General features: G+C 38.9%; 1 protein-coding gene across 1 annotated transcript in view; it reads right to left on the bottom strand.

Moving 5' to 3' along the window:
* Nucleotides 1-4,448: 4,448 nt before the first annotated feature.
* The window catches only part of LOC148734318 (acid-sensing ion channel 2-like), a 7,896-nt gene continuing 63 nt past the window's right edge, over nt 4,449-12,281 (bottom strand). The window contains exons 1-7 of the mRNA XM_088755267.1: nt 12,221-12,281; nt 8,651-9,774; nt 7,945-8,098; nt 7,314-7,376; nt 6,567-6,792; nt 6,200-6,291; nt 4,449-5,663 (exon numbers count right to left, since the gene is read on the bottom strand). The exon at nt 12,221-12,281 is cut by the window's right edge and continues 63 nt beyond it. Of these exons, the coding sequence (XP_088611393.1) occupies nt 5,551-5,663; nt 6,200-6,291; nt 6,567-6,792; nt 7,314-7,376; nt 7,945-8,098; nt 8,651-9,571 (1,569 nt within the window). The 5' untranslated portion in view covers nt 9,572-9,774; nt 12,221-12,281 and the 3' untranslated portion in view covers nt 4,449-5,550. The remainder of the gene's footprint in view (nt 5,664-6,199; nt 6,292-6,566; nt 6,793-7,313; nt 7,377-7,944; nt 8,099-8,650; nt 9,775-12,220) is intronic.

Raw genomic sequence — 12,281 nt, forward strand, 5'->3', positions numbered from 1 at the left:
CAGTTTAAACATTTTTTTATCTGAATTCAGAGCAATTTTTTTCGTGTTATCGAAAAGTTTGTAAAATTGCGACGAATATTTTCATTTAACATCAAGGTAAACGATTCAAGGGAAATTAATGGCTGTGAATATATGAAATCATATAAGTGAACCGCGGTTTTATGAGATGATAATGAAAGCGATCTACGCAGCAAGGGACAAGGGACATTATCATGCAATCATAGAGGAGCAAACCATGACAATTTCAACCAGAACTTGGACTCCAAGTTGAAGTCTAGCCACTCATCAATCGAGATCCGATCAATGAATTTTTTTCGATCTTATTTGAACTTTAGCTCTCAAAATAATTTGGTTATATCAACTAAGTAGAAATTGTAAAGTGGCCACCGTAACGAGTGAAAAGGCTGACGTTTTGAGCGTTAGCCCTTCGTCATTCGCTATGACGATAGTTGATATGACCAAATTATCTTGTTACCCCAACCGACGCAGCACCGCTGTTTCTCTAGAAACTTTCACCCTTTATTCATTTAGCTCTCAAAAGTTTGGCCGTCATAGAATCTTTCATCAAATCCTTGAGATCGCAATATTTTTACAGGAAGTTGTTCGAAAAATACGTAGCCTACAATCTAAGATTTACACTTGAATTTTTTGGTCAACTGAATTGTAAACGTTCAGAATTGTTTCTCAATGGGCCTCGAGAACAGCTTTTTCTGAGTGTAACGAATACTCATTGTGAATTCTCGTGAAATCTAATTCAACAGATTATTAGCTATGAGGTAGGAATATTAGCGAGTGATTTTGTAACGGTAGAGATAATGTGAGTTTCATGGAGAAAGAAATACATTAAATACTCTACATAAACGAAGTCTTATACCCACGCTTGGAGATTTACTCTATTTAGTCCAATCATTTAAGGGGAGCAACCAATTCAAGCTCTCATGGACAAGAAATGGCAAAGTGTTCCTGAGGAAACACGACAGTCCGGCCGCTCAAACCACTTTCGGCTGTAACCATCAAAGAGTTCAATGTTTACTCTTCTTGAATTTCAAGCCGACACCTTCAGGTATGATTTGATCAGCTAGAAACGCTGTATGTCAATTCATTTCAAGCAAATGAAAGTTGTTTCTTGTCAAGTTTTTCCGATGATCCTGACCTGAAGAGTAACCTCGATAAATTAATTCAGTGGTATATAATTGCATTATTTTATGAAACTGAAGAGGGATTTAAAAACCAAATTAAAAAGACGCTGATCGAAATTATTTTTCTGTTATAATTTTTGAAGCGAGGAGTCAAGTAAAGAATCACGAAAATATTTGGCATAAATTGGCTGCTATTGAAAATAAATTTTCTCGGAAATTTTCAGAACCAAAACTTGGCTGCGACACACGGATTGTAAAGAACTTGATCTGCCAAGATATCGATTTGTCAGTAATAATGATGTATGCTGACCAAAACTTGAGCTTCAAAGTCTTAATGTAAATGTGGACGGGGTGAGTCGTGTGTGCTGAAAGGACACTAAGAAACGCATATTTTTTATCTCCGTCCACGCGAAAACGATCATCGTTTACGTAGCGTTTTCACCCATCCACACGAAAACGCTCGTAAACGCATTAAACGATGTCATACATCGAACACGCATCTTTGCTTCAGCGCCTTGTTATGAAGTGTTAGCGCCCATGTTGTAAAGTCACCACGTGCGTTTGTTGTGATCGAGAGAGAAGAAAAATGTCGACCTGGTCTGGTCCAGAATCTTCTCTCTTTGCTCTCACGTCTGCATCTAAGTCGTTTTACTCGAGTAAAACTGCTTGTAGTTGTGGATAACAATCTTGAGAGGTTTAGTCTTCTTCTTTTGTAGTTTTCCTGTATATCGATTATTGCATGATTCAATTGAATGCTCGCAATTATGCTTGAAATAAGCGCAAGCATGACACAGCTCAACACTCGTGTGTACGCCATGTTGGAAACGCACTCGATAAAAGAGACTGGCGCTGACATCTGACGTCAGCGTTTTCACAGCGTTTACGAAAATATACGTTTACGGCCGTCCACACGAAGACGCCTAAACGGCGTTTTCAAATTTATCCACTTTAGAGAGCGTTCTCGAATTTATGCGTTTACGGTGAGCGTTTTCATCGTCTTCGTGTGGACGGAAGGCCTAAACGCATAAAAAAGTTTGCGTTTACTAGCGTTTGCGTTTACAATCGTCTTCGTGTGGACGGGGCTTAATTAAAACGAAAAGGCTTTAGGTGCCTACGAATTAGACGTGTTGGCTTTCATTTTCGCACTCAACGGAGGCAAAAAAATTAGAATTAACTTTTTGGAATATGAGTCCACTACATTTGAAAATATGAAATGAACTGATGCTACACCGTATCTGAAATGAAGATGCTACACCGTATCTGAAATGAAGATGCCACACCGTATCTGTAACATGTTTCCTTATGTTAGCCTGTCCATCTGTGTTCGCCGGCCTTTTAGTCTTTTCAGCCAAACTTCTTAGTATAGCTTAGAATGCGCGAACAACACTAAGAACTGAGGTGGGCTTTCGGAACAAACAACGAGCTCTATCCACTCTTTTAAAGCAGTATTTTTCATTTGGGATCTAGGATCGTGTGCGTTTCGACCAGTTAAAGACTTTTCAACAAAAAATTGATCTTTTGGTGGAGACTTTTCCCATTTGTCAGTCCTGTTCATTATGTTGGGGTTTTACAGCTCCCTCGGCCGAATTAACGAGAGGTGCTAAGACTCTGTACTCTTCTTCTTTTATTCTCTTCTCGAGAGCTACTACAGCGACGCTCTATGCATCTAATGCTCTGTGCATCTGAGTAGGAAAACCGTAGACATGTTTGGGCTAGCCGACCGTGAGAGTTTCCACAGTGTATCCGTTTATTTTGCCAAAGGGGGGAAACTGGGTGGCCCTCACCGAAGTACTCGTCGAGCGCCAAGGAACAAATTGGACATTAACAGCTGCGCTCAGGAATCGCGCACGCAAACCAATTGAACGCTAACAGCTGCGCACAGGAATTGCGCACACAAACAGGAACTTTAGTGTGGGTAGAACTCAAGGCCCGCTTTACCAACGCAAACACGACCACCTGTGAAACTGTCTAATTGTCTAAATGTCTAACACAGTAACAAGGAAATCCACGAGCTGAGCCAAAAAAAAATAAATCTACCAAAACATCACGTAGGCGCAAGAGGCAAAGCTCAACAAAACATAAGGCTTAACTGGAAAAGTCTGAAAACAACAACTTCCGATTCACCTCACAACAAATTACATTGCTTACAGGCTTCCAAGAGTTTTCAGGCTCGCAGAACAGGGCCATATATAATGGATAACTTAGAACAAGTATTTAAATCCGTTCTTTCAGGATTATTGAAACGAAATTCCTTCTCAGCCCTGATAAAACTCTCCAAGCGATTGATTTAAGATTTCAAAATTTGATTTTCTAAAAAAAAGAAACCTGATTCTCGCCTTTTTATGGTAGAGAGGACTTTGGCAGCCGGACAAGGACCCCTCCAAGGAGTAATCCTAAGTTTAGCCAGTTGCTGCACGAGGGTCTGTACTAATTTTCTGAAAGTAGAAGTCTACCTTTTTTACGATGTTTGACACGTCTTAAGTTCAACTACAAGGTAACCTGGTGTTTCTAAGTTTTTGTTACGATGGGTGTGAAAGAACAGAGCCGGAAAAGAAAATGGAGTCGCTCAAACCTAGTTTAGGTCCGGCACTCGCTTAGTGTTGGTTGTACTGAGGAATTACACAACACAATAGCACCTAATAGTTGGTTTTCAAAGTAGGACTTTCGCCAATATTTCATATTAAACTTCGTGTCCTCTGATTGGAGGTAGGATTACGTTTGATTCAAGGAATAATGGAACCTTCAATGCGAAGAGGGTATTGTGGACTAATGGCTTCTTCTAACATGGCTGTGAGACTTACGATCACGTGTGATATCCCAGGATTCACTTTCTTCTCCATGATATCGGGACAGTTTTCTTGGTTTGGATAAAATTATTCATAATTCTTTTCTTTAATTCTGAGATGAGTTACTTTACTTCTTTTCATGTTATTTCCCAATCCTCAGGGCTCTGATTATTGTTGTTGTTTTTAGCGTTAAGATCTGCGTTGCCATTACACTGGCGATCGTGATGACTGTTTTCGTCGTTTTCCACTTTTCGCCCCGTTTTCATGGCTGGCATGGAAAATTAGTAAAGCTGCAAAAGAGCCTGGTATAGAGTCGAAGGATTACTCTCATGTTGATGGGATCTCGTATGACGATAGGTTTTCGCGCCCAAACTGCAGAACTTTCGCAGAAGGCACAACAATAATTGGGGAAATCAGCATGGTAGAGACGACTCGGAAGCGAAAACAGAGACTCGTCACGATTTTCTCGTACACGGCTACATACTCAAAGCGAGCTTTCAGGGACGTCAAGGATGGGACAGCGTTTTGGTTCCACAGTAACTTTTATTGCTAAGTCAGACTAACAACTGACATGACCTCTAGCGTCTTCAACTTAATCAGAAATCAAAAAACTTTTACAAAGTACTTGCTTAAGTATGAACTGGTGTGAGGTTCTACTGTTCTCTGAATTCACGATATTTACTAGAATTGAACAACAAAAGCACCGACAGGCAGCTGCACAATGAAGACAACGTAACAATGCAAAATCTATTTCCGAAAACAACTGTGGCTTTTCTATATTTTAAACAGTAGAAAACGGAAGAACTCGAATGAACTAGAATAAATAGGAAATGATAATATACGAAGAGTTTAGGAATAAGTATGTCCAGAAACCCACGAAAAATCGCAACTTCAAAGTTTTATGATAAACTACACTAATACAAAATTTCGGCGATAATTTGCACAATATAGGAACAATCTGAAAAGAACCCATTCATTTATCATTCTTTACAGCTCACCCGGTTTAGTCAAGGAACGAACCAAAATGAAGAGGTAGATTGAAACCCGGAAAATAAAACTTGAATTGAAAATAAAACTTGAACTACACGACAGAAAAATAATACAAATTGTCCGAAACTAAAACACATAAATTTTCCCCTAACACTTGTTCCAGTATCTAACGTCTGCGATTGCGAGGGTGGAAATCTTGCGACTCGATCATCGCAAATAAACGAAAACATCATCAGCAGTCATGACTCTACACGGAAGTTACAGCTTATGTCATAACATTCTTAGTATGTTTTAGTGAATAAATAGATAAATGAATGTGGAAATAAGCACATTATTTAAAAAGTGTAAGCGTCGACTAATTTACAAATAAGAAAACTGTGGCCAAAGGATACATGAAAGGCGAGTCACTCTGTACGTATAAACAAAGGTCTCAGTCAAAAGCATTATTCATGACTTATCTACTGCTTTTCAAGATAAAAATTAGTGATAATAATTTTGAACGACGTTCGACCTCGCTGAGGTCAAAATGACCTCAGCGAGGTCGAAACGTCGTTCAAAATTATTATCACTAATTTTTATCTTGAAAAGCTTTTCTAAAAAACTACTTATCTACTGCTTCACGTAAAATGTAGGTTTTATTTTCTTGCTTTGAACAAGTGTAGGATTCTCCTGAAAATAAAATCGAAGAATTCCAGGAGAGTGAGGAAACTCATTCCGAGGAAGAGACCGAAAGTGCCGCCTAAGTTCCCTGGTGGAGCAACAGAAGGATAGATCACTGTTAAAATGGTGTGTGGGTCAACAAATTATCTTATCTTCATCATTGACCAAAATTTTATGAATCCATGGGCACAGCCAGGCTTTACCAGTGAGAAAGGGATATTTTTCTTTTACTAGAGTGTTACTGGAATTTGGGAACAAATCCATTTATTTTTGCCACTTTATCTTGACAAAAAGAAGGGGGGCATATGTTTCCTTGACGATCCCCCCCCCATTAATTAATCGCAGGAAACAATCGGGAATTGAAATTGGACGAGAGGTCAATAACCACTGAACACAGGAAATCGTCAACACAGGAAAACACAATCCAATTCAGGCCAGGTAAAACAAATCACATACAATTACGACCCAGTGGAAAACCTCAGAGGTCAAAAAAGCACGATAAGACTTCTGGCTCACACTTCATCAATAATTCATTTGTTTGTTAGCTTTTAGTCCACCAAAGTAACGATGAAATAATGGCCATTTCCCCTTTGTCAATAATCAAACCTTAACCTCAGTACTCACCAGTCAACGCCCAGATTTCAAAAACAGGTTTTTGCTCAATTATCTCAACACTCAAATCTTCAAAAAAGATGTCCAGAGAGATAATGTTTTTGCTGCGGAAAAATATAGTTACCTTTTTTAAAATTACATTCATGTGATTCGGATATATAAATAAAAAAATATTCATTGATCCAAGAGGTTCTTTCAAAAGTTTTGTTCTCATATGAGGGGAATTTGATTGTCTATGTGCTTTGATTTTGCCAAAAAATTTTCCATAAGCATAGATTAACAACTGAACGTTGTTTTTATTTTTTTTTTTCAATGTACATTACACTTACTCGTCGTTTAGTGAGTCTAACATGAGTAAATGAAGAGATGAATTACTTACTCAATAAATTTCTCCTTTTCCTCTTCCGTCATGTTCAATAAAGGCCTGTACATCTCCAGTTCCATGGCTGATGTCGCATTGTCGTTAAGTATGGACATGAAGTATTCAATGTAAGCGTCCTTCTGAAGTCCGCTATAGGAAAAGGATGTCCTGTACTCCACATGTTCACATGGCTCGCGACACTCCTTTTCACATTCTGTTCTCTCTCGCGAAGTGCCAAACTTTGCTGCAGGAAAAATCAATCATCGTACGTGTTGTGTTAAAGTTTTTTTTTTCCGGTTTCAAGTCAGTTTTTCTGAAACAGTTCCAGGTCATACTGCAAGTTTCGATAATCAATACAGATTGAAAAAATTTAATTTCAGCTTGAGAAGAAACAATGTGCACGTAAGATATACTTGTTTGACTTGTTCAAGGGTAAGTGAGATTTGGAGTAAATAATTCCTTTCCTTGCCTTGTGATAAGTACATTCAAAGTTTTTTTTTGTCCAACGTGACGAACTTGTGCTCGTGCATTTTAGCCAATCAAAAAGCAGGAAATACAGGAATTTTCACTCAGCTCCGTAAAACGAATAGCAATAACCAGTGAACTGTTCAGTCCTTTTTAACTACTTATCTGTCGTCTCCAGCGGTTAGTGGTTAGAAGAAAGTCGAGCACTTAACATTAGCGGAAGTAGTCGTTTGGTTTAAATTTATAATTATTTTGGAATAGAGTAGCTGCTTTTTTTCAAGCATAATTTTATTTACATACCATACGATGAGAAAGCGCACAAAATCGTGTCATTCACTGAACATAATGGAACTGGTCGATTGGCTGTCAAATAAAAGAGATTGTTTTTAATGTTTACAGTTCTTGTACTTAATGACCTTCGGCCTCTGAGTATCATCCCAACTACAAACTACATCTATGTAATATTAATGGCTGCATTATTCGCCCAATTTGATTATTTCTCACTTTGGCATAAACGAAATTACATTCTTGCTCATTTATTATTTAAAACAGAAAAAGCTCCCTGTTGCCGTGCCTCTATTAACAATGAATCAAAGAAGATGTCAATATTTCAAGAAAATCATTGACATACTCAGCTACGCCAAATTTTGTTCATACCAAAATTTGACTTCATCTGCAATTGTAACGGAATAGACGCACGGGAGCATGGAATCCATTTTCAAAAAGAGCGCCTATTGTTGATTGGTTTAAATTGCACAACTAAGAAAAACTGAAGTGATTGTATTTTTATGTTCTCATTCCCTTCAAATCTTCCATCGACGAAATAAATCCCCACAAAATGTTTAGAATGTACATTATCTAATTTTTTGCGTACGGATCGTCACTCGTAACTTTTATGTTTTTGAATTATGATGGATGCACTGGAACTAACCTTGGAATTTTGATGCAGTGCAGCCACACTCTTTAATCATGTAATCGTTTCGACAATTTATCATACAGGCCTGTTTCGTGTATGCCAAGTTGCTGTCGAACATAAGAGATCCACTCCTGCAGTTGGTTGCATACGGCTTCATCAAGTTAATCATCTATAAAAACACGTGTCCTATTTACAAAAGCTTGTCAAACATTGATAAAAAAGTAGTATGTAGTGTTCAAAAAGGGGGTTGCTTTTAGCCTTGGGCAAACCGGTAAGGTGGCGGCTTACAAGTGACTTTTGCTGACGACTGATTGCTTGAATGCCTCACAGACTGTCTTTCAGACTGACGAGGTGACTATTTTACTGAGTAATTGACTGACTGACTGATCAACTGACAGACGCAATGACGGAAGCCTAACTACGCAACTGCCTGAATGTCTAACTAAGTTGCTGGCTGGTTAGATTAGCTGAGTGAATGGTTAGCGTGTAATGTGAATTGGCTAATTGGCTCCACGAAATTTCTTCTTCGACGTAATGGGTCTTGCGTGGTGCTCAGAGCTTAAAACTCTACCTCTATCCTTTCACAATTTAAGCTGATAAGCAACCAGATGACTCTCTGAGAGGCTTTATAAGTGACTTTACTAACTGACTAACCGCCTACAGGCTGGCTGGTCGGCTGGTCAGCTTGTTTGCGTATGCGCTGTCTGTCTGTTTTTCTTACCTTTCTTCTTTTTATGGCACAAAATGTAGACATTCCGGGCTGAATTGCGATACCAAACTCTTCCACGGGAGAATAAGTCTTCTGGTCGTGTATCAGGATAATAATTCCAACAGAAGGCGAAAGTAATTTTGTAATATAGCTGTCTCGCTCGATGTTAAGACGAAGACTCAAGCCACTCAGACGGCCAGCTGATGAAGTTTTTAATAATGGCGTGCCTTCTTCTGCAGAATTGAATGTATAACACTTGAATCCCATTAATGCACTCAGGGAGCTGGTAAAGTTATCTGCGTTGCATTGCAAGCCATTAATGGAACAGGAACTGAAGTGTGGGCTGTTTGGCAAAAGCATTCTTTCTATTTGATGACCAAACATCCATTGCAACATTTTTGTTTCGTCACCAACTTCTGGCCGATGAAAAAGTTCTGGAGTGCGGTTTCGAACCTCTTCTGTAGAAACCTCTTTCGATCTTCTTATCATAAGAGCCAAATCCTGAAGTTTTTTGTCTAGTATCTCTTTGCTGTAGTTATGAGTTACGTAATAGTTTATGTAACGCTGTTTGTCGAGGGCATTTAGATTACACAGAGTTACAGCAGGGAAGGGGAGGTCTGTATTATCATCACCAATGTCAACTGTTATTTTTGTACCAAATGGACGTTCGTAATACTGTCCAACGAAATTGTAAACTTGATGAATGCAGAAAACCGTACATCCACTAACTGCAGCAATCCAAACCAGTCTTCTGAAAACGTTATCCGTGGAAAAAAATCTGGCCCCGTGCAGAGTTGTATCCTGAGCGAACGTCTTCCATCCTTCAACCTCTTGGCGCTGTGGGTGTAAATCCCTACTGTTGATGCTATTTCTTTTTAACCTGCTTGCATCCTCTTCTTCTTGAATATTAACAGTGTTGTTTTCACATCCCATTGTTATGGAAAAGCAAGTTTCTTTCAATCCAAATGTTTGAGCATTCTGCCAAGATGGTTTTCACGTTTCTGTTCAATGCTGCCGTTTCCACAATGAATGTGAAGAATATCCCAAAATCTTCCGACGGTACTGTAAAGATCTAATTACTTTTAAGAGGCCGTGCTAATTAAAATTACAGCATGCTATCACAGCTGGCTTGATTTCTAAAAGAAAAAGCAGAAGTATGTTGCTTATAATTTCGCCGCACTGAGTATTATCATAGATGGATTAAGATGATTTTATAACAAGGTAGGTGTAAGTTTTGGCGGAAATTACCCCGAAACATGTTACAAAATACATAGATATACTTCTCTCCTTGCGTAAGGTCTATTGTGAAGTCATCATCGCGTAACGGTCTCGACGTATTACAAAGTTAGTCATAAATCGCAAAGAAACAACTCATTTAAGTGTTATCAGTTATGTTTATGTAAGTACAGCCTGTCTTCATACTTGTCGACGTATCAAATAAGACTTACGACACCTGAAAATATACCTCCTCAAGGGAGAGAAGTCGTTGTCAGCGTGATGGAACTGTTTCTGAACCGAGCTGTTGCTCTTTGAAACGGTGGAATAAGCGATGAAACATTTGCGGAAACCCCTGGGTCAAGCGATGGTCTGTTTGAGCAAAGTCCAAACGCTTTTGAGCTGTCATTTTTCTCCTCGAGCTCTTTGGAGGACCTTTCGGGAAAGGTAAGATCACGGGAACTCCGGCAGAAACTGGAGACATATATTCAGTTGTGCATCGCTCCTTAAGCGACCCATTTGTACCAACTCTACTTAGAAATATTTGGTCATGATGAATCGCCAAGAAATAACTCATTAAAGCCTTATCAGTTTTGATTAATTGTGTTAAGTGTACCTCTAGCTATATTCTTGGCTTTATAATACAAAAGAGTGCTGAAACAACTTTTAACACCGGCATTGCTTATTTGTTGTGATCTATGAGAACGAACCAGCCTTGATAATCGGCTCAAAAACTGAACGTTTTTTTCTTCGATGATGAGTAGGTACAAATGGTGAATTTTGTAAGACGTCGAGACCATTACACGATGACCATTTAACAAATAAACCTTAAGTAAGGAGAGAAGTTTATTGGTATATTTCGTAACATATTTCGGGGTAATTCCCACTAAAACTTACACCTACCTTGTATTAAAATTATCTTAATCCATCTATGATGAAACTGCGGCGAAAAAGAGTTGATCTCTCTCAAAAATCGGTTTTTTGAACATCGAAACTGCCTTTCGTCATACATTTCTTTCTAACGGGCTGCAATGTTTGCCCCGTAACAATCCCAGAGATCTTTGGGCAAACGCAAGGATCCGGTTACTGGTAACTTATTCCTTGAGCGCGCGGCCAAAAGGATCATGTTACACAGCTGTGACGTAAAAAAATGTGAAGACACATCGGCAACTATGGTAGAGATAAGTGAAATCAAGAAGAAGGGACGAATGTGTTGCGTGGCCGGAGCGGCAAACGGTGTTAGCTACTATAATAATACACATACAAGGTATTTCTATACAGTACTTTCCAGAGGATGCAACTGTATGGTAAAAATGGACGCGTTTTGATCGTCGACATCGAGGAGATTGTACTCATTAAAAGTCGTCAGCCTTTTGCTTCGTCCCGGATTCGAAGACGTTAGTTAACGGCGTAACATCTTCCAGTATATACATCACCGACTGAAAAAAATTACGCCGTTAATTAGTTAATGGCGTAATATCGACTGGAAGAAATTACGCCGTCAGTTAACGGCGTAAAAAATCCCACAATCAATACCTGAATAAAGAGGAGTCACTTTCCGAGTGTTTAGCGACTTTGCGTTGCGTTCGACTTCGAGTTATTTGTGCGTTGTCGATTTCTTTAAGAAGACGAAAGCGACGAGCAGAAGCAAAAGCAAAGACGAAAAGATAGAAAGAAAAGAGGTAAGCTAGGATCGAAGATCGCCACAGGCGAATAAATACAGAGGCAGAGGTCCTTAATCAGAAGCACGTCGATGAAGGAGAACTCGTTGAGAGGGGGACAACATGGACTAAGTGTCGCTAGTGACATTTTTAGTCTGGGAATTATGGCGAATAATATTTACAAACTGAAAATAAGAGATGGAAGCCTTATCCTTAATACTTCAGAATGCAGTGCACCTCAATCCAGCCGAGAGGCCAGTTTTAGAAAATATATATATTTTTCCAGTTTAGGAATAGCTGAACCTTTTTACTGGGGGAAAAAATTTCAAATTAACTTTTTCTCGCCACATTGACCATTTCGCATGTTAATTAGGTAACTGTTGAATGTAGAAGCTGGAACTACGAAATAGAACGCTCTGCTAAGAGTCAAAGTTACTGTTTTCCTACTCTGATAAGAACAGCAACTATCGCGCGCTGTATCATCGATTTATCAATGGCTTTGAGAACTCCTATGTTCGTACTAGCTGATAATTCGTACTTATAATTCTTACTTTTTCTCAAAGTTTTCTTTACTAAAAGTGCTCCTGGTTGGCTCAACATAAAGGAAACGACGCACACTTCAATATGGGCGTCTCGTAATTTTTCTTTACGTTGAGAAGATGTATTTTCTACATTTTGTGATGTACAGAGCGCACTCGGTACTTACCTCATAATGTTGACGTGTCAAATTAATAAATCTGTTGATAGATAGCCATGTGCCGAACCTC

This window comes from Stylophora pistillata, chromosome 3, assembly GCF_964205215.1.
Source record: "Stylophora pistillata chromosome 3, jaStyPist1.2, whole genome shotgun sequence".
Lineage (NCBI taxonomy): Eukaryota > Metazoa > Cnidaria > Anthozoa > Scleractinia > Pocilloporidae > Stylophora > Stylophora pistillata.